Source organism: Blastomyces dermatitidis (genome assembly GCF_000003525.1).
Source record: "Blastomyces dermatitidis ER-3 genomic scaffold supercont1.2, whole genome shotgun sequence".
In the NCBI taxonomy this organism is placed as follows: Eukaryota; Fungi; Ascomycota; class Eurotiomycetes; order Onygenales; family Ajellomycetaceae; genus Blastomyces; species Blastomyces dermatitidis.
Genome location: NW_025544775.1, coordinates 7,661,603 through 7,683,292, shown reverse-complemented (window position 1 = coordinate 7,683,292; position 21,690 = coordinate 7,661,603). Strand labels below are relative to the sequence as shown.

At 36.1% G+C, this 21,690-nt stretch overlaps 4 protein-coding genes across 7 annotated transcripts; 2 read left to right on the top strand and 2 right to left on the bottom strand.

Moving 5' to 3' along the window:
- Positions 1-7,895: 7,895 nt before the first annotated feature.
- On the bottom strand, positions 7,896-8,234 carry BDCG_16562 (uncharacterized protein; the record flags this gene model as incomplete). The annotated part of the gene is made up of 1 exon (XM_045425778.1): positions 7,896-8,234. A coding segment is annotated over one exon (338 nt), but the record flags the coding sequence as incomplete, so codon positions are not given.
- A 3,370-nt stretch (positions 8,235-11,604) lies between these two features.
- On the top strand, positions 11,605-14,670 carry BDCG_02369 (integral ER membrane protein Scs2). Its single transcript, XM_045417913.1, has 7 exons — positions 11,605-12,549; positions 12,614-12,684; positions 12,760-12,782; positions 12,846-12,904; positions 12,971-13,083; positions 13,142-13,255; positions 13,331-14,670. Exons 1-7 carry the CDS (start codon positions 12,450-12,452, stop codon positions 13,727-13,729), a joined length of 879 nt encoding a protein of 292 aa, XP_045274613.1. The 5' UTR covers positions 11,605-12,449; the 3' UTR covers positions 13,730-14,670.
- On the bottom strand, positions 14,512-19,022 carry BDCG_02368. 2 transcript variants are annotated; one of them, XM_045417911.1, is made up of 4 exons: positions 17,002-19,022; positions 15,978-16,921; positions 15,362-15,895; positions 14,512-15,166 (listed from the first exon to the last, which is right to left on the bottom strand). In XM_045417911.1, the coding sequence occupies exons 1-4, from the start codon at positions 17,127-17,129 to the stop codon at positions 15,111-15,113; spliced, it is 1,662 nt and encodes a 553-aa protein (XP_045280011.1). In that variant the 5' UTR covers positions 17,130-19,022; the 3' UTR covers positions 14,512-15,110. The 2 variants fall into 2 exon arrangements, with proteins under 2 accessions (XP_045280011.1, XP_045280012.1); XM_045417912.1 differs by having other exon boundaries at positions 15,978-18,678.
- On the top strand, positions 15,161-21,066 carry BDCG_02367. 3 transcript variants are annotated; one of them, XM_045417908.1, is made up of 12 exons: positions 15,161-15,832; positions 15,973-17,860; positions 17,970-18,034; positions 18,116-18,785; positions 18,855-18,878; positions 18,938-19,004; positions 19,088-19,343; positions 19,419-19,568; positions 19,652-19,715; positions 19,876-20,014; positions 20,130-20,291; positions 20,428-21,066. In XM_045417908.1, exons 2-12 carry the CDS (start codon positions 17,786-17,788, stop codon positions 20,466-20,468), a joined length of 1,713 nt encoding a protein of 570 aa, XP_045280008.1. In that variant the 5' UTR covers positions 15,161-15,832; positions 15,973-17,785; the 3' UTR covers positions 20,469-21,066. The 3 variants fall into 3 exon arrangements, with proteins under 3 accessions (XP_045280008.1, XP_045280009.1, XP_045280010.1); XM_045417909.1 differs by having other exon boundaries at positions 15,403-15,916; XM_045417910.1 differs by lacking the exon at positions 15,161-15,832 and having other exon boundaries at positions 17,387-17,860; positions 17,970-18,785.
- Positions 21,067-21,690: the final 624 nt, after the last annotated feature.

Below are 21,690 nucleotides of genomic sequence, written 5' to 3'. Positions count from 1 at the left end.
ATCTAAATCAATTAAATATGAGATTCTTATTCTCAACTAGACTGACTGTGTGACCGTGTCTGGGACCAGAACCAGATTTTTTGATAGTCTCATTACCAATTCGACTGATCCCATTACACAGTTTTAACATTAGATAGTAGTTTCATACTGTCTCAGTGAGACTTACTGTCTACTCTTGTCACATTTTTCAAATGAGACCATGATTTTCACTTCTCAATTTAAATTATTTTTATTGCTTTAAATGACTTTAAATCTCATTTAAGTGTTACCAAAAAGCGTTACTTTTTAAAAAATTAAAAATAGTCTAAAAAAAACCTTAAAATGTCTAAAAATAGTAACTTTATGCCAAGAATGGAACTAAATGGGACCAAATGAGACCACTTTCTCATTTTTTTCCAGTCATGGTTCCATTTTAAGATCTGATATATAGTCACTTTACCTGTTTTTTTAATAGCCAGTCCCAGCGGGATTCACGCCAAGAAATGTATGGGACCAGATCAAATGAGATCAAATGTGAAATTCATGGTTCTGGCGGCCAGTCTATTCTCAACTGAGACAGAAATTAAATACTTAATAGACTTTCTATCTGAAACTCAAGCAGCTAAAAGAAAATGACTAAATTCAGAATTATCTGAATATGAAGAGAAGGAAATCAATCAGATATAGTCTGTTAAAATAGCTATATACTAGCTTTTAATAATTTATTTTATTACAGTCTTTCTTTACTTTATCTTTTCCTTTCAATTTCTTTCTATCTATCTATTTAATGTGTCTATCTTTAAGACTGTGTTCTCTTTTCCTTTGTCATGATATTGTTAAATGATTTCAAAGTATCAGAAGATGTTAAAACACTGCAATTTGTAAACAGTTTTTGTATTCTGAGCTGGAATTTTCTGATTTTGCATATCTGAAATTGATGAATGTATAATAGTTAACTTTACAGATATAGGAAAAACCCTGAGAACTAAAAGTTCTCATGTAGATGTCATAGTCTCTGACTGTATACATCTATAATTGAAGAATAATAATAATAATAACTATAAAGAGCTTTGTCAACACAATTATCATTATTAATAAGAATAGAGAAAACCAGATCTTAGATCTGCAGTGAGAGATCAAATATTTATATAGATAGATAACTACATCATATCTGAAGATTTCATCAGAATTATTCACAATCTCTTCAGAAGTGTACACATTATCAGAGACTGCTGCACAGAATCAGAATCTAAGCATAAAATATATCAAGTCATCAGATCTGTCAGAGTCATTAAGCTTTAATAATGACTGAAAAAATGATGCTGCAATCAGCTGACTAAGTCAGATATAATCATATCATCAGATTGAATATGAACTTATAGACAGACAGTTAATAGAATTCTAACAAGTCTTAAGATCTGCTGTGTTTCTACATAGAAAAGAGAAGTTATTATAAATAACTGATAAAAAGATAAATCTCACAGATCTGAAGTGTTCATTTTCACAAATATGAAATGAGTTTTTCAAATGAATCTTATATAACTTTGAGAAAGTGAATGTATAAGACAAGTGTTATAAATACTTCACTAAGTGTAGATAAGTGAGTGATCTTATATTATACTTCATATACTTAAGCTTACACTATTTCATGTTAAATGAAGAGCTTTTAACATCTTTCTGTTTACAGATCTTTATTCATGATCTTATATCTGAGTTGAGAGTGAATTGAAAATACTTAATCTTATAATCAGACACAGTGAAAGAAGTGTATAATATTCTCATTATATGAGAATAAGTGAGTCAATTGTGACAGAAAATACTGCAATTGAGTATATTTCAGTAGAGAACAGATAATCAGACTTCTATAACATAAGTTACACACTCAGATATAATAAATCTAGATCTGAATAATATCACTAAAGCACTGAATTCTCTGAAAAAGAGATTCTCTGAGTGAAAATCTTGATATTATAAGCATTGAACTTGCTTTAACTGCAGATATTAAAATCATGATGTAAAAGATTATACACAGCATACACAGTTAAGAAAAGCAAGAAAGTTAAAAAACTAGCAGAATCAGTAAGCTTGAAGACACTCACTGATATTCTATGAAAAGTCTTCAAAGTGAAAGAGATGCTTATATTAGATGATTCTCTAAATTCTGTGAATGTCAAGAGAAAGCAGGCTTCTGAATGAGGTGCAGATGAGAATAATGAAGCAGACACTCATCTCAATGTCTTAAGACCTGAAATGTTAATGTATAAAAGACACTTGAGTAAGAATTGAGAGATGACTGTATCAGTGTTAGTAAACATAGAAGCTTCTACATAATATATTAATAATTATATAATCTAAAGACTGAAAGAGATCTGCTGAGTGAAGAATTCTTGATATATAAAATTATCTGATGATTAATATTTGATATCACTTACAAGAGTAAGAGTTTTCTTGCACTTCAGAGAATAATCTTACTATATTTAAGCATGAGAGCTGCAGCATGTGAAATACAATCTTATTCTCAGACTCAATTGATTTCAAAGATTTAATTCACAGATTCAATGATATACATGTCATATGCAGTTAATTGATAAGAAGAAAACAGTTCATACAATTCTATTAACTGATATGAGAAGAACATTTCACATCTCTGATATAGAAGAATTAAATCTGCTTATGTATTAATAAGCAAAGAGAACAATTCACAAGACCTTATCTGAAAGTATTCTGTATATTATACAGGACTCAGAAGCAGAAAAAACCAAGATAAAGAATATACAGAAGAATAAGTGTATGAAGAAGCTTCTGAAGAAGTATGAGAAGATCTTCTGAACAGATCTTTCACTGAAATTACTGCTGAAACAAGAATTTATACATGAGATTAATACAGAGAATATAAAATCAGTCAATCAGAATGTATACTCTCTGTCACAAACTCATCTCAAAGAACAGAAGTGTCAGATCACAGATCTTCTAGAACATAGTCTTATACAACTCTCATTAAGTGTGTGAGACTTTTCAGTTCTATTTATGAAAAAGATAGATGAGAAATGATAAATGTATATTAATTATCAAGCACTTAATAAGCTTACAATCAAGAATGAATATTCACTGCTATAGATTCAATAACAGTTAAATATAGTTAAAAACATCTGATATCTATTAAAAATCAATCTTCTCTCAGAATACTGACAGATCTGTATAGATAAACTGTCAGTTTCATGAACTGTATTTAATATACAATGAGAGAAGTTTGAATTTCTGATAATACTATTCAGTCTAACAAATGCACCTATCATCTTTTAAATAATGATGAATATGATTCTTTATAAACAGAATGAAATCTGATATCTTATATATCTCAATAACATTCTAGTCTTTTCAAACTTATACAATAAATATCTGAAGAATCTCAATGAAGTGCTTATAACTCTGACAGAGTATAAGCTCTACATCAAATCAACAATGTGTGTGTTTGAAATGAAAGAGTTGAAGTTTGTAGAATATGTAGTGAGTGATGACTGTATATATCTCATCTTAGAGAAATTGAATGTCATAGTGAATTGACTGCAGCTGAGAAATATATATCATATACAATAGTTTCTTAAGTTGATCTCATATTATCACAGATTTATCAAGGATTTCACATGAATATCTGCATTACTCTCAGATCTCTTAAGAGAAATGAATGCAAATCTGTGAAAGAAGAAGTTTCATTCAATTATCTGAAATGTCACATATGAAGAGGCTTTTCTCACACTGAGAGAATATATAATAATATTCTCAGTGCTTATTCAATCAGATCATAATAAATCTTTCTATATTAAGATAAACATATCTGAATAGGCTATCAGAGGCACTCTTCTACAGATAAGTATGAATAACAAGCTACATCTGATGATATATAATAGTAGAAAATTATCAGGTGCTGAGCTCAATTATTCAGTGTATGAAAAGGAATTGCTAGTGATTAAGTATACACTGATGTTATGAAATAGATATATTGATAATGAGTATATAACAATGATGATTATGAATCATAAAAGTCTTATCTATCTATAATTGATGATAAAACCTTTCAAATACTTAGTATGTTGAATCTCAGAGTTCTAAGTGTATAATCTTCATATTAAATACAGAAAGAGATCAGACACTGTGATATCTGATACAATCAGTCATAGATCTGATTTCATGAATAAGAATTCTATAAATCAGATATAAGAAAAGTTCACATTAAATATGCTAAGAAAATATAAAGAATCTGAATGAGTGAATGCAATAATCTCTCACTTGAAGAACAGTAAGATAACAGATAATAAGTATCTTATAAAAGTGATAGAAGAGATGCTTCTGAACTTCAAACTGAAAAAATTGAAAAATGATATTATGCTTTACTGTAATCTAGAATATGCAGAAGCTCTCTATCTAGAATATTTATTTAGATATGACTTGATGACTTGCATGCATAAGAAATTCAGTCACTTAGAAAGCCCTGAACTCATGAGTATACTTAAATCAAGAGTATACTGACTAAGCATAACTGAGAACATTCAGACATATACTCATGAATGCCTGAATTGTCTGATTATGAAAGAATCTAAGAAAGAGTTAGAATGTGAGAAAGTATAATATCAGATGAAGTGTATAATATAACTATTTAAATGATAAGAAATGAATCTTATAGATATATTACTGTGAACATTAAATGAAAATTGATGAATAATCACTGCTATTGATTACACTACTGACTGATCAGTTGTGAAAGCAGTTTCAGAGATGATAGAGAAGATGATGATGAAGTTTCTATATAATGAAATCTATATTAACTATGAAATATCACATGAGATTCTAACTGATAACAGTGTGAATCTTGTAGAAGAAGTGATCAGGCATTTCATGAGCCAGTTACAGACAAGACATTGTAGAACAACATCATATTATTCACAGATAAACAGGAAGATGAAATGCTTGAATGAAATCTTAAGCAACATGCTGATGAAATATTTAGTCAGTAAGTCTACAAGCTTATGAGATGAATATCTCAGTCAGATGCTATTAGTCACGTGAATTCAGCAGCATGCAGTCTTTAAGTATTCATCATTCTATCTGTTATATGAATTGTATCTGTGCATCTCAGAGAATACTTCAGAAAAGATGAGAAAGAGAACAGCAGTTACAGATACAGTAGTAGCAGTTGCAGATAGACTGATCATGTAACCGTGTCTGAGACCAGAACCAGATTTTTTGATAGTCTCATTATCAATTCGACTGATCTCATTACACGGTTTTAACATTAGATAGTGGTTTCATACTGTTTCAGTGAGACTTACTGTCTACTCTTGTCACATTTTTCAAATAAGATCATGATTTCCACTTCTCAATTTAAATTATTTTTATTGCTTTAAATGACTTTAAATCTTCATTTGAGTGTTATCAAAAAGTGTTACTTTTTAAAAAATTAAAAATAGTCTAAAAAAAACCTTAAAATGTCTAAAAATAGTAACTTTATGTCAAGAATGAGACTAAATGAGATCAAATGAGATCACTTTCTCATTTTTTTCAAGTCATGATTCCATTTTAAGATCTGATATATAGTCACTTTACATGTTTTTTTGATAGCCAGTCCCAGCGGGATTCACGCCAAGAAATGTATGAGATCAGACCAAATGAAATCAAACGTGAAATTCATGATTCCGGCGGCCAGTCTAGTTGCAGACATAACAGTTATAGATATGAAATCAAGATTGAAAGAGATCAGTCACACACATGCAAAAGCTAATAAGTTACTCCTGAACTGAGCAATTCAATTTAAAAGAATATAAGACTCACTAGTTAAGAAATTGAGTCTTAAGATAAGAATATAAGTTCTTATACATAATGAGAGTTCTGAAAAGTTTCAATCTAGATGATTTGAACTCTTTAAAATACTCAAATCACATTCTCTGAAAACTTACACATTGAAGAAATCAGAGAGATGAGTCTTGTATAACTTGATAAATGATTCATATTTTATAAAGATAAAGATGTAAGATTTGAGCAGATTATGATTATTCACAGTACTATTATCAGTGTTGAAAAAGAAGAGACTTACAATTGAAAAGTCTTATAAAGTAAGAGAAATCATAGATGCTTATAAATCAGATAATCTCACTTATTCTAATCTTTTCACAATTATAAGAAAACAATGAGAAGAAATGAAGAAATCAGATAAATATCATACTTCAATAAGTGATAAGACTGTAGCTGTTTATATGATAATATATCACAGACAGTGAATGCAATATGATAAAGAGCAGTCTCAAAGCAGCAGACTTGCATATGAGTCAGATCACAGAAGAAAAAGAAATTCAGAGTTGAATTCAACTATTTATATCAGTTTAATTGCAGAGATAACAGAGAATGAAGTATCTGAAACATCTGTGAATATGTGAGATTAAGTCATCTCAATCTCTCAAAATACTCAGAGATCAGGTAAGATTAGTTTTAGTGAGCTGTTTACTGTAGTGATCTGAGTGAGTGAAGAGAGACAGTATAATATATGAGACAGAATCACAAAAGATGAAAGCTGCTGAACCTAGTTATCAAATACTGTATTATATAGAGATTGTGTAAGAGTAGTAACTAACAGACAAAGAAAAAGTGTAAGAAAAGAGAAATGAATTAATCATCAACTGTAAGAGTCAGCTGTAAAAGATAAATGTTATCATATATATCTCATTCATTTTCATATATCACATATTTGATCTATTTTCAATATCACATCATCTGAAAAACATCAAAAATAAAGAAAATCTCAAAACTCAAGATCTGTAAGGAATTTGAGAGCTGTAAGTCACTCTTGTAATAACACTGTGTATATCTCTGATTTCTCTATCACTCTGCATATAACATTAATATTGTTTATTACAAGATTGACTGAAATATCAATATAGAAATGTGTACATGTGTGTGTAGAAAAATTAAAGAAGAGTATGAGACTCACAGAATCAGAAGTCAGAATAGAGAGAATAAAGATAAAAGAAATCAAAGAAGAAGAAGATGCAGAACTAGATGAATAATAATGAGAGTTAATCAGAGTTGAATACTTATAACTCAGTGTATATACAATCTTCTCTGTAGAAGAGAGAGAGAAAGTGCTGAGAGAAGCTTGAAAGTGAGAGAAAGTAGTCTCAGCAGTGTTATTATCTTTGATTAGAATGATCTCAGATGCTGAAGTAACTAAGAACTATTATTAGTATATAAAACTGTAAAAAGCAGAAATAACAATTACTGAATAAATATCTGCTCATCTTAGAATTGTATATATAATTACAACACACACAAGGCTTCTCAGAAAGAGAGAGAGAGACACAGAGAAATGCAGAAAGCAGAATACAGTGTGTAAACAGCTCATTTTCATAATAATATCTCAGATAAGATGTATGAGTCTCACACTTACAGATATAAAAAAGTATGATATTTATATTTCTGTTTCTGAAAACACAGATATCTTTCATCTGTATTACAAAGTCAGATAACAGATATCAGAGAATAGACTGATATGAATCTATCATCTCAAAGAAATTTATTAGAGCAGATGTACCTGTAATATTAAATTTATCAGTTATGAAAAGTTTCTTAATATCTGTAAATATTATAACTTCATGCACAGTAAAACTCATAACAATTTTGTCTAAGAACAGAAAAATCAGTATCAGAAAGAAAAGATGAAAAAGAAAAAGATTTATAATCTTGACACTGTTGAAGAGAGAAGTGATTCTCTGATATAAATGAATAATTATCTTATTATAAATATTTAAAATCAATGTAATAATCAGTGTCTGTGACTGAGCTTTAGATAGTTGTGTTATATACAGTCTTTATACAATAAATTGTTCTAGAAGTCAGTAAGAAAGATGAGAGTATATATACTGATAAACATAGTTTATGAAGTCTATATGACATCTTTTTAAAATGAGAAGAGCTGATAATAAAAGCAGAGATAATAAAATCAGAGAGAGTAGAAGTAGTGAGAGTGAGAGTTACAGAAACAGAGATAGCAGAAGCAGGAGAATCAGACACACAAGCAGGTATAGAAGATTGAGAGAGAGTGATAGAGAAAGAAATAGCAGTAGAAGAGACAGAGAGAGATGCAGAAGATCTGATTATATATAACACAGACAATTTCTTCATTATCATATTCTTCAAGTTCTTAATCAATGATTTAATATTGAGTTCACTATTATCAGTGAATGCAGATCTATCAATATATGAAGATTCTGTATAAATAAAAATAAACATCAGCATCTGTATTCATGTAAAATTATGTCAGAAAACATGATTAGAAGCTGCTGAGAAGAAAAATAATTAAGAGTGTATAAGAAGATGAAGAAGATATACTATTCATAATAATACATTCTGACAATTGTTAGAAGATAAACAAGTTCAGTTATATTCTACAATACATTACACTTACTGCTAATAAACTGCTTAGTATGAGTATTACAATGACACTTGTTACAAGAATAAGAGATTATTATCAGAAACACATATAATGTAATAGATAAACAGATAGAAGGTGTTGAACAGAAGAAGAGACAGTAATCTTGAATGAGATAATAATGTTTAATAATGATGATAATGAAGAAGATGATTGAAGAATGAGAAAAGTTAGTGAATAAGTAATGTAATATAGTGAAAGTTTCTTTATAAGAGTGTATATAAGACACTAGCTGAATCAGAGATAGATTATATGATTATAAACACTAGTGACATGCTAATCTGTATGAAGCTAGAGTGAATATTATAATTATATAAGTGTGACTAAATCTGATGAGAGAGAATGTGATTCAGAAGAATATATAACTGTTGAATAATAACATAACTACGTTCAAACTTACTTACAAATGTAAAGAGGTCATAGCGGCTACTAATTAATTTAGTGTACAATATATAAGAAGCCGGCGTACGTCTGTAATTGTACGCTTAGGCAGAAACCTTTGAATCACATCTTGTAGAAAAATAGCTTAGTCTTATAGAAGATACTCAAGAATATTCTTCACTGAGATTAATTTATTTATAAGTTTAAAGAGTTTCTCTATCACAGATATAGAGAATAATGTTCTGTGAGTAATTAATAAGTTCTCTGAGACTTCATTTATAGAAATTATTAATGATTTAGATAACTACTTCTGAGTGTCTGCAGTAGAGTTTATAGAGATTAAAGTATATAAGTTTTTAATTCTTTCAGTTATAACAGATAGTTGCTGACTGACTGAGCTTGAAATTTAAGAATAAGTACTCACAGATAATTATTCAGATATTTGCAGCTTGATGTAATATATACTGTTAATTACTAGAAGTATTCATAGTAGAAAGATAAAATATAAAGATTAAATATATAATAGCATTCAAGCTGAGTTATAAATAGTATTCATAAACTTCAGTCTATATAGTTATGTATAGTCAAGAGCCACTAACTCTATTGATTACATAAGAGATAGAAATAGAGATAAAGAATTCACAAGAAGCAGAATTTCTTACATTATAACTGATAATATCTTATAAAATGAGTTAGTTATAATTATCTGATCTAAACAATGAGCTCTGTGTTATTCAAAACAGCAGCTCTTGATTAGTGAGAACTACTTCTGATAAGAGAGAATTAATGTGACAGACTGTGTCTGATTAATTATATAGATTATTTTATTACACTTTATAGATTCTCATTCTTCTGTTCTGAAGCTTCAATTCTCAGTCACTGACTCTCAGCTGAAAAACTCACAGAATTTCTATTCTTCTGTCTTAAAGCTTTACTATATACATGTATAAACATTTACTCTGATTACTGATTTTCACACTTTCTCTTTTTTCCTTCTCTAATATTTTTTACTTTGTTATATAAGAACTATAAATATCATACTGATCTTTTCAGTGTAGATCTCTTATAGCAGAAGATAATAAACTTAAGTAAGAGATTAAAGATATTCTTGATAAAAAACTTTATAACTGTAATTAATAATATCTTATAAAATAAGTCAGCTATAATTATCTGATCTGAACTCTGAGTTCTGTATTATCTGAGACTGCAGCTCTTAACTGATAAGAACTACATATAATCTTACTTCAGAAAAGAAGAGACTAATATAACAAAATTCACTTAATCAATTATATAGACTATTTTATTACACTTTATAGATTTTATTAAAAGCTCTGATTCTCAGTTATTTTTAATCACTGATTCTTTACTAAAAAATCTATGAAATTTTTATTCTTTCATCTCAAAGCTTCACTATGTGTATTATTATATATATGTATAAATATTCACTTTAATTACTGATTCTTATACTTTCTCTTTCTTTTCCTTCTTTAATATTGTTTACTTTTGAATTACAAGATCTATAAATATTATACTGATTTATTTAGTATAGATCTCTTACAGATAATCAGTAATTAAAGCAGATATTTATATATATACAAGATAAAGCTTTAGAGTAAATGAATAGCAACTCTATAAGTTCTTCAATCAAGAATCAGTGATTAAGAATTAGAGACTTTCAGCAGAAATCTATGAAGTGTAATGAAATAATTTATTAATTAAGCATAGCCTGCTATATTATTCTTTTATTATACTTATATGCAAGTGAAGCTTACAATAAGTTCTTACATAATGTTAAATACAGATTAAGTGTTAATTATACAGAAGAAAAACACAGATATTAAGATTATATCAAGATAATAAAAACATAGAAAAATATAAAGAAGTGATAATTAAATACATATAATAATAACTTCTCAGCTTAGAAATATAGAGTAATTTTTATTCAAGTAATTTATACATCTCTATATTTATTAGAAATCTGAGATACTTAAGTTCTGAATTTAATGTATTCTCTACAGGTTTTAAACTTATATATTTTAATTTCTCATATTAAGATACTATCAGATAATCATATTAATTATTTAATTACTAAGATATTTAAAAATTAATAATTATATAGACTTCTAAATACTCAGTATCTAATTACTCTGAAATTTTAACTCTTAAATATTAAATAACTGATAACAGTGTCTCTCAGATCATAACTAATTTATAAATCTTAATTTATAAGTTCAGTAATATGATTAATAAGAGTAATATAACTAGAAATAAAAACTATAAAAAAAACTTAGTTTGATTAATTTAAGAGAATTTAGATAGAAGTATCTGTAATTTTAAAGAGAATAATACTAATAAATAAGATAATTTTTAAAATTAGTTATTATATAGATTGAATTCAGTAACATTATTAATATAATAATTGATTTTTTTAGTTTATAACTTATTTACAGTGATTTCATCATTTATTCATTATTATACTATGATTTACAGCTCAGTGACTGTGTTGCTGATTGAAATGATGAAACAATCATAATCCGGTCGTGTAATAACCCTACGTTCTTCCGGTATGAATAAATATAGCTAGCTCTTCTCACACGAATACAACAGATGAACCATCCCACACTTTTATAGGAGCTTGCGATCGCCGATCACGTGGATCGGCGGCCGTAGCGAGTGTGTCAATCAACTCATTTTATTAAAGAAAGTGGAAATTTCAACTTTTTCAAAGTTTAAATTGTTTTTGACATTGAAACATGATCAAATGCACCTTTTATATCAATAAAAACTGCAGTTGAGGAATTTGTATTATAGTTATTGAAGCTATTCATATTATCTGATCTCTTGTAAATGTCTACAACTGAATCTTCAAAATTGTTATTGAACTTATCTCATTATTCTTTCACAATTGTGTCATTCATCTTGAAAGCTCCTGGGGCAATTGATTTGTTGCAGGTGTTGGCACGCCTGCTGTTGTTTCTTGTTGTGCTTCTGGTGTTTCTGGATTTCTTCTTCTACACATTATTGGCACATATTCCTTTGTCAGATCCGGCGTTCCACCCGATCTCAAGTTAACCATGGGGTGGAGACGTGGTTGGCACGTTATTTGCGGTTGTTCGTAGCTTATTGAGGGCTTCATAACCTCTTGGAGAACAACGTTATCCCCCAACCTATCTAGTGTACCTCGCGTAGCTAGATTACACACAACAACGTTATCCTCCAAGACATATTGTTGGGGGTGGGTCCCGCGGTTGATCGGCCCTTCTACCAGCAGTGCGCTGGTGGTGATTGAGCTCTTTTGCCCCAGTAGCCTACACATATGCACCGTATGTAATATAACGTAGCTAGCTCCTCCGATAATGATAGAAGATTAACCATCCTACAGTTTGCAGCATCTCTAAACTAGGGGTGATGCACGTGACGGGCTGACCAATCGCCGCCTTGCCTAGCCCGGGCCTTGCTTCGCTGTGTTGATGTTGTTCCACCCCGAGCTGTCTTGTGTGCTGGCTGCTCGCGATATCATCATAATCAACGCCCTTCTCACGCCTGCCCCCCGTCCCCCAGCCTGAACATCCTTAGTGTTAGCTCTCATACCTGGACTTTTCCGCCTGACACAATGTCAGTGAACCTGATCACCGAAGACGACCGCACGAAGGATCCCAGCGCCGTCCAGGATCCCACAGCGAAGCCACCTCAGAAATTCCTCCGCTTTCAACGTGAGTGCAATCCAATCCCTCTATCACAGAGTTAACATGCCCGTTGACGTATATATATCTACAGGGCCGTTTACTCGGGAAGTCAGCCAAACCCTCACTATAGAAAACAACAACGATGAGCCGGTTGCATTCAAGGTATGTATGGTTGCGCTTCGCTGGGAGGACAACTCATCCAATTTGAGCTACAAACTCACCACATGATGTATGTAGGTCAAGACAACAGCTCCCAAAAGGTTCGCCAGCCCCTTCCTTTCGATGTTTTAATACATTCGACGTCCTGACCCTTTGCCATTCAGCTATTGCGTGCGCCCGAACTCTGGCCGCATTGGAGCAGGCGAGAGCATAGATGTTCAAGGTCAGTCAGCATTCCCATCCTTCGCAATACTGAGGTATTTCACTCAGAAACTTACGACAACAACAGTTCTTCTTCAGGCGATGAAGGATGACAGGTCAGTGGGCACGTCTAAAGACAAGTTTTTGGTCCAGTCTGTCGCAGTGTCCACGGACAAGGATTTCTCCAATGTCAGCTCGATCGTACGTCCCATTGTGCAATCCACTATGCCCGTCAGGCACGTACTAACCATAGCTACAGTGGCAGCACGTTGAGCAGACATCAAAAAGCTCTATTCAGGAACAGAAAATAAAAGTCGAATTTTTGCCTCCCCAGGACTCTGCGGAAACCGCAACCGCGGAAATTAATGGAATTGTATGTCCCAGTTGTCGGTATCTTATCCCCACTGGCCTCGGAGAGGATCCACGTTTACATAGATTGCTTGTGCAGGCTTCTCCTGAGGAAGAACCCCCGGCGTACACCTCCCCCAATGCCTCTAAATTTGATACACCAACAGCAGTCCGAGCTGCTCTACCAGATGCGACGTCATCGGATGCCCCAAAAGCCGAATCGAGGCATTCCCCTCTCGCCGCCGTACCACCAAAAGAAGATACCGCAAGTGAAGAGCTGAAGTCCAAACTTGCGGAAGCCAGAGCACAAATCGAAAAATTGAGAGATCAGCTTGCAGATCAGGGTCTAGGACAACGAAAAATCAGCAGCACCGCACCAGGATCGACATCTTCTGGGCTACAGCAGCACCCCCCTCAGCCGGCGGAAATTGGCGTCCCATTGCGAGTTGTTGCTGGTCTTTGTTTCCTCAGTTTCCTCTTGGCATACCTCTTCTTCTAGACCACTCACTGCAATCAGCATCCATATTCCCGACATCTCCTGCCTCTCGCCTTCTCCCTTGATACAATTTCCACCGTCTGTTGTGGCTTTACTGTGGACCATTGTTAATACATATGTCCAGTCCTGTCATTTGAATGTTCTACGAGCTCCCTTTTATTCGTTTTGTTACAATTCCCTTTGTCTCCTTTTTGCACCTTTGCAATATCTTGTTACGTTGCTGTTCTATTTTACATTTCTTTCCTCTTTCCTTTTCTTTCTGTGTCCGTTATACTTTAATTGCGTCTATGATGTATTCCCTCTCCTGTAATGTGTACAGCCACACCCACTTTCCTATGAAATTTTTTCGATCCTCGTTGCCTCTTTTTTTTTCCTGTTTTTTTTCATTTTTCATTTCTCTTGTTACTTTATATGTTTTTTTATTCCTTTTTATTACTCCGACCAATGTGATATGACATGGATTCTTCTTTTCCCTTTCGTTTTCCATTTGATCTGTTAGAGCTCTATTTCTCGGAAATTTCGATAAGGGCGATCCTGGGTTGGAAAACTGGGGTGCAATGGATTCGTCGGAAGAAACGGTGGAAACCAAGAGTATTAAAAAATGAAGTAACCCACAGAACATGATGGTTTTATTATATGCAGAATGATTAAAGAAAGCCGAATCTTAAATGTATTTCAACTATGAACTTGAAGTGGCTCTCATCGCACTCCATACCGTATCATGCTCGTTCCCGGTGGAATGAATCGGTTGCATGCTATAATAGGCATACGACTCTCGTAGAGCTACTGGGTGCAATGGTAGATAGTTATATCTGGGGCTGGCGCGATCAAGCGATACTCGTTTAGGTAGGAGGTTCTCTACATGTCAATGCAGTGTCTTCTTCAATTAATAGTGAAAAAAGGGCGTTGTATACAGTATCCTCTTAAAAAGAAACTCTTCCTGGAATTTCCACATTTATTGACCTGCCAATGAACAATGGGGAAGCACTTCCCCCCTTCGATGCTATAACTCTATTTCCCATATAACTATCCCATTGCCAGAGCCCATGAAAATAGTTCAACAACCCTCTTCAACATCCTCCTAACTATTATCTCACATATATATATAACTACACGCACAGTTGAAGTGTCAAGTGTCAATTGTGTGGTCGGGCAGCCCCCTCTCTCTCCTCGTCTCGTCGCCCCTCGCCACAACCCAAACCCAGACTACACTAGATGGGAAAAAAAAAAAGTTGGGGGGGATGTAATGAACTGCAATGATCGCAACTAAAAGAAATATTAATTCGACGATAACCGGTTTGTTTTTCTTATATGTAGCCGTGCTTATAGACTCGAATTATCCGCTAATGGGCGTGGACTAGATTTTAAGAATTTCGTTGACGCTTCAAGATTGAGAATTTGCCATCGGGATGTCGTCGAGTTTTGGTGGTTGGTTGGCGTCTGATGAGGAACAAGGGAGGAGAAAATGCAAGTCAGAAACCTATGCCGAAAATTTGGGTCGGAAGTTCGCCCGCAAGGATATCACGCAATTTTTGCCAGTTCAACCGAAATGAAAAGAGAAGAAAGTAAAACCAATGATATTGAGCGGGGAAAAAAAGGGGCAACGATGCTGACACATGCCTCATGCACACTTACCATCGAATATCTGCTGCTGTAAAAAGGGGTCATCTTCATAGACAGGCAAGACAGTAGCGCGCGCGACGACATGGCCCTTCTCATTATCAAATCCACGATCATTGCCCCATTTATAAAGAGCCGGAAAAAAACAATACCCGACAACGAGTTTTCGACCGCAACTCTCACTGTCGAGTCTGTGAAGTTCGTCGTCCTCGCACTCCCCCTCCGTAATATCGACAATTCTCATGGTCGAAACGTTGAACTGCGTGCCCGGTTCGTGGAACTTGAGCTCGTAGGACGCGAGGGACAGGCTAGTTTTCACGCGAAGGTTTGCCTGGAGCTTTAATAGCTTCTGCAGACCGCGACGGCCCTTGTCTCCTAGGGGGATGTGCGGTTCCAGTTTCGCCCATACCTCATCGACGAGTTCCAAAAGCTCTGATTCTGCGCTCGCTTTGGCCCCGGAAGAATTTGCTAGTTCCTTGACTTCGGGTAGGTATTGGAGAAGCTTCACGAAGCTGGATCTCCACACGTTAATTTCCCGCTGTGGTACCCCTGATCAACAGCGTCCGTTTAGTTAGCACCCAGTTGCTCTCCTCGGCCTTATGTATAATTACTGATAGTGGAGACAGCTCACCCATCGATGGTAAATGGAGAATTTCCTCTAACACCTGTAAAAACGTCAATGAACTACGGGGATCAAGGTCCACGCCAAGTTCTCTGGTGAGCCTTAAAATTCCCGATGTTGCTCCCACCACGTATTTCTTCCCGACTGCATCAGCAGTTTCTTTGAAGAGTGCACTGGCAAGCAAGCTGTGGTAGTACTTTCTACCAAACTGCTGTAGCAACTTAGTACATTCCGGGCTGAGCAGTCTCCCCAAACGCTCAGCATCGTCACCTGTGGGTTTGCCAAAAACCTTGGAGTGAGCTTCTACCGCGGATCCGATGGTATTTTGGAAGATTCTTCGCAGGACTTCGTCCGTCACCCCTTCCGCTACCGTTCCTAGGTCTAGGATTTGCTGTCCCAGCGCCTTCTTCTCGTCCTGCGCCTCCCATAGATCTTTCTTACAGTCCTCCAGCTCTTTATGGAGCGAGCCAGCAACCCTTTTATAATACTCGGATTCCCGGAATGCATGTTGTGTAGCGCGACGGTAGTACATAAGCTCCTGATACATGCCTTCGATATCTATCTCAGGGGCAACAGCTCTCCTAGCTCTTTCAGCATACGACGCCCCCATCCCGGCCTGCGTGATACCGCGGTGTACCTGGTGGGTAAGTTCCATCTCGGGGGAATCGTCGAGCGCACCTCTATAGACGTATCTGGGAGGTTCTTTTTCCGCATGGGATTTTGGAATAAAGGCGTTGTCTTTCCCGGCTGCTGACCTGTGGGGAGGCACAGGTGGCCGAGTGGCGCTCGGTTCTTGAACATGGACATTACGAACAGGGCTCTGGTTTCCGACGTCTGGGCGTATTCCTGTAGCACTTTTTGAACGGGGCCGGTCTTTTCCCAGGCGGCGGGGTGCTGTAGTCGTTGTTTGCGAATCCAATATCGCTTCTGCAGTGCCAACTTTGCTTCTCATGCTGATGACATGGTTAGATTGGGATGGACAAGGAGACCTTGATTTGCACGTTCCAGTTCATGGAGGAAAAATAATATTGACCTTTCTTCGTCTGGGATATTCTCAAGCGCGGCGAAATCTTGCTGTAGTTCATCGACTTCGATCAAATGATCCAGCTCCTCAATTTTCCGAGCTGTCGACAACGTCGACGCATCTCCCCTCGAGTTCATGTTTGAAGGTTGGCAAAGCGTATTATTATCTCGTAGAATGTCATGTATGTCCTGTACTATGAAAGAAAACGATCTCTACGGGTGTAGATACACTGGACCCTTTCGCCTTATAGGAAGACACGAACATTTCCCATGAGCTCATTGAGGAGTCAAGCCAGCCCGCTCTCCTTGGGACAAGGCTGACAGACGTGGCAGGTCACGGCAGCACTAAAATATGAGCACTTTGTTCTCCAGGGCGTTCAACAACAACGGGACGACTGGCGTGCACTGCCGGCCATAGATAGCACGGTCTAGAGCATGGATCCTTGCTACCGAGCAGGCCACCACCAATAGAGCGCGATAAATACGAACATGCGCTGGTCCGATCAGGGTTGTGACAATTCCCGTCTGAGCTGGGCCATTAATATTGATTGACACTCAACCAGCACCCACCAAGCAGAGCCTCTTCGGCGTTCCACCCAAACCTGTGTACGCGGGGTTCTAGTACATACATGTAATGTGCGTACATATATAAATTCGCCTGCGCTCGTGCTGTGGCCGAGGACGTCGGTCTTCCCCAAATATCGATCGTTTCCACATTCGTGCCAGACACCAGGAGAGCAATTTGTAGCTTTATTTTGCTGGAAAGCAGAGATCAAGAAATTGTTCCTACCAAAATGCTTACAAGTATTATGATAGCCGTCGACTTCGGGACGACGTATTCTGGCCTTGCGTTCAGTGACCCGTCCCAGGTATGTCGTGAATATCTCGACTTTTGCGGGGGGGGAGAGGGGCAAGTTCTCGCAGGGTTTCAGCAGGGTTGAGGCTAATAGCAGTCCGCTATTTTCTTGTTAAAACTAGCGAACCGACGCTGCTATCCCTATCACCGACTGGGGTCGAGGAGTAAGCAGTCAAAAAGTTCCAACGTAAGGGAAATATATGAAAACCCTCGACCTCACAGTAGGTTGAATTTCAAGCATGACCGACTAATTTACTCTTTTCCACAGTGAAATCCGCTTCGACGGCCCAGGAAACGAACAATTCAAATGGGGTTTCCAGATCAAACATGGACAGGAGAGACATATCTGGTTCAAACTGGACCTGGATCCAGACAATTCCCGAGTCGGCAGATTGACTCAACTCTCAAGGACACTAAAGGACCTCTTCGTGTCTCCCCCTGAATATCAGCGCACTACAGAAGATATCGTAACCGCATACCTGACAGGTCTGCGCAGGCATGCCGTCGCTCACTTGGAGAAACTCTACGGCTCAGCCGTGATGAAGGATTGCCAGCTGGATTGGATCATCACTGTCCCTGCTGTCTGGTCCGATCTTGCCAAGAAGAAGACGCGAACTGCTGCGATGAGAGCCGGTATGGGCGACACCACATCTCTTCAGATGACGTCGGAGCCCGAGGCGGCTGCTGTTTATGCACTTAAAGCGCTAGATCCACACCACATCAAGGTTGGGGAGAGCGTGGTAATCTGTGATGCTGGTGGAGGGACTGTGGACTTGATTACGTACAAGATGAAATCTGTGGATTACCCATATGAGGTGGAGGAGACTGCTATTGGCGGAGGTAGCCAGTGCGGGAGTACATTTCTGAACCGGAAGTTCGAGGAGGTCCTAATGAGAAAACTCAACGGAAAGCCTATCTCCAAAAATGCGAAGGCGATGGTGAGAGATAGTTTTCTATTCATATCTCCTTAACTCATACACCGTTCACTGACTCTTTTCCGCTTTCAGGCAATGAGCCATTTTGAAAAGGAGGCAAGTGTTCGCGAGAGCACCGATTCAGAACCGCAGCAGCCGTCTAACGAAACACACAGACAAAACGCAATTTTGGAACAGAGGATGAAGACGAAGATGAAGAAGATATTGAATTCCAGATTCCCAGTAAGTTGCTAGCCTAGCGCACTAGCTACTTTTCTCCATTGTATCATGTAACACCACCTAACCTCGGAATTCAATACATCCAGTTCCCGGAGTCGAAGACGATCCCAGCGTCGGAATCTGTGCTGGATTCTTGGAGATGACCTACACCGAAATGAAAGATGTATTCCGGCCGGTGATAGAAGAAGTACTTGCATTGCTAAACGATCAAATCAAAGCAGCGTCCAAACAGGGTCCCATCAGCGCAGTTATCCTTGTTGGCGGCTTTGGGGAAAGTACTTATCTCTACCGCCAAATCAAACAGGCTGTTTCACCTATTCCAATTCTACAGCCGCCTAATGGGTCTGTATATTATATTGACTATTCTTCAACTCTCTCCCTCTCTCACATGTATTCTGACTTTTTTGCCCCATGAAGATGGACTGCAATTGTCCGTGGGGCCGTTATGAAAGGCAAATCACAACTCTCTGCTACGCCAACCTGGAATGTCAGATCGCGATACTGTCGTGGTAATTATGGGTTGGTACTGTGGATGCCATGGAAGCAGGGTATGCCAACGGACAAAAAGTACGGTGAATCCCTTTCTTCCTGTGCAATTGTTTTCACTCAACCGCCATGTTATTTCACTGTTAATATGAACCCCGTTACAGAGTTTGGGACAAGTACGAGGGCCTTTATAAGCATTCCGAGTGCATGCAGTGGTGTATCAAACGGGTACGTTGTGTCCTCTCCTCCGATCCCCATCTTCTCTCCCACGCGGCGAACCCCTTTTCCTTTCTCCTTTTCCTTCTTTTTGTGTTTGCGAGAGTCATCTATATATTGGAGCATGCTATAACGTCATGTTAGGCATTGATAATAACATCAAACAAAACAGGGCGACAAAGTCCAAGAAAACACCCCAAAATCCTTCCCTCTGTACCGCGCCGTCCCTCTCGATGATCCCCTGGTATTCTCGAGCTCGATATACTATTCTCCGCTAGATGGATCGAGCGCACCGGTCTACTTGAATCAAGGTGAACCAGGCCCAACCCTTTACTTCTTTCCCTTCTTACCCGCAAACCGTCGTCTCGTGTTTCTGACCCACTAAATGCCTGTGGCTGTTCCCTTGCTAAATTAACGTTCATCTAGACTGCCGCGAACATTGCGTCTTAAACTACAACCTTTCCTCGATCCCGCGCTCGAAATTCAAGCGTAAGCAGGGAAACCACGGCGAGGACTACTACGAGGTCGAGTATTCGATTGGCGTCACTTATTTTTCCGCAGAGATGAGATTTGAACTGGTCTGTCAAGGTACGTATATCGGGTCCAACAACAACAGCAAAAAAAGAAAATGGGAAATTTGATTTGCTTTAATGTCTTACAAGACGAGGAAAAAACAACTATTAGAATGGGTTAATTCGGACACTAACGGGGTCAACTTGAACAGGAGAGAAATACGGTAGCGTCACCGCGAAGTGGCTCGAGTGATGAACATTCCTCAACTTTTCAAATCTCTGGATTCTTTTCTTCCCCCCCCCCGCCCCGCCCCCCAAACGCAGCCATCAGGAAACAGAAATATTTTGCCCATCACGATGAATCCCAACATGTTATGTTTTATTCGTTTTATCGGCTATTCGGGTCCGCCCAGAGTAATAATATTGGGCTGCCTTGCTACAATGAACGATGTTGCGTCTAAGTGCCACACGAGCCTCTCAAGCAGTACTCAGGAGGCTTATTCATGACTTTTTACGAATTTTTATCTCTCAGGAAAGGGTTAATTTTCTACATTCCATTTTCATATATTCGGAGTTGAAAAACATATCCAAATTTTGACTTATTTCCACTACTTCCTATTAGAGCTCGACCATCTATAAAGTTATAACTCGAAGTGTTTATAAGCAGATTTGTATCTGTATCTGTAAATCCACAATCTAAGAGCTCATAAAAACCCCAAGTATTTACAAAAACACTAATCTCAAGCTTCACAATTGAGAACTTCAAGTTTATACTATTTATTAGCAAGTGATGCAGATAGTAGAACTCTAGTATCAATTCAATGAACTTAATTCTCTCACATGCACTGTTTCTAATTCTTAATTGTATTCACTATTTTTTTTATAATATATGAAAAGTGTAGAACACTGATCAACGGGCTAAACTTAGACTAGCCGGCAGAATCATGAATTTCACATTTAATCTCATTTGGTCTGATCTCATACATTTCTTGATATAAGTCTCATCAGAATCAAGTATTAAAAAAATCTGAAAATGAATCATTTATAAGAGAAATAATGTGAAAAATGATCAGATTTAATACAAGAACAGTGAAATAAGAGTAATTTCTTAGAATAAACTATAAAAGATAATCATTCTTTTAAAATTATAATAAGACTGAGACTGAAGATTAAATTCAGTTTTATTCAGTTTATTCAGTAATTACTTATATAATTAGAATTTAATAATAATTATTAATAACACTTATGAAATAACTAAATATATTTATATATAAGTTTATTCTTTACTTTCTTATAAAAACTATACTTCTCTAATATACTGTAATCAGAGATATTAAACTATCTGATAATTTTATATTTTATAATTATAAGTTTCTTAATTATTTCTTCTTATAATTGTCTCTAATAATAGTAATAAATATCTTAGCTTAAATTAAACTTTCACTTTATTCTCATCTCTATCAATGAAATTATTA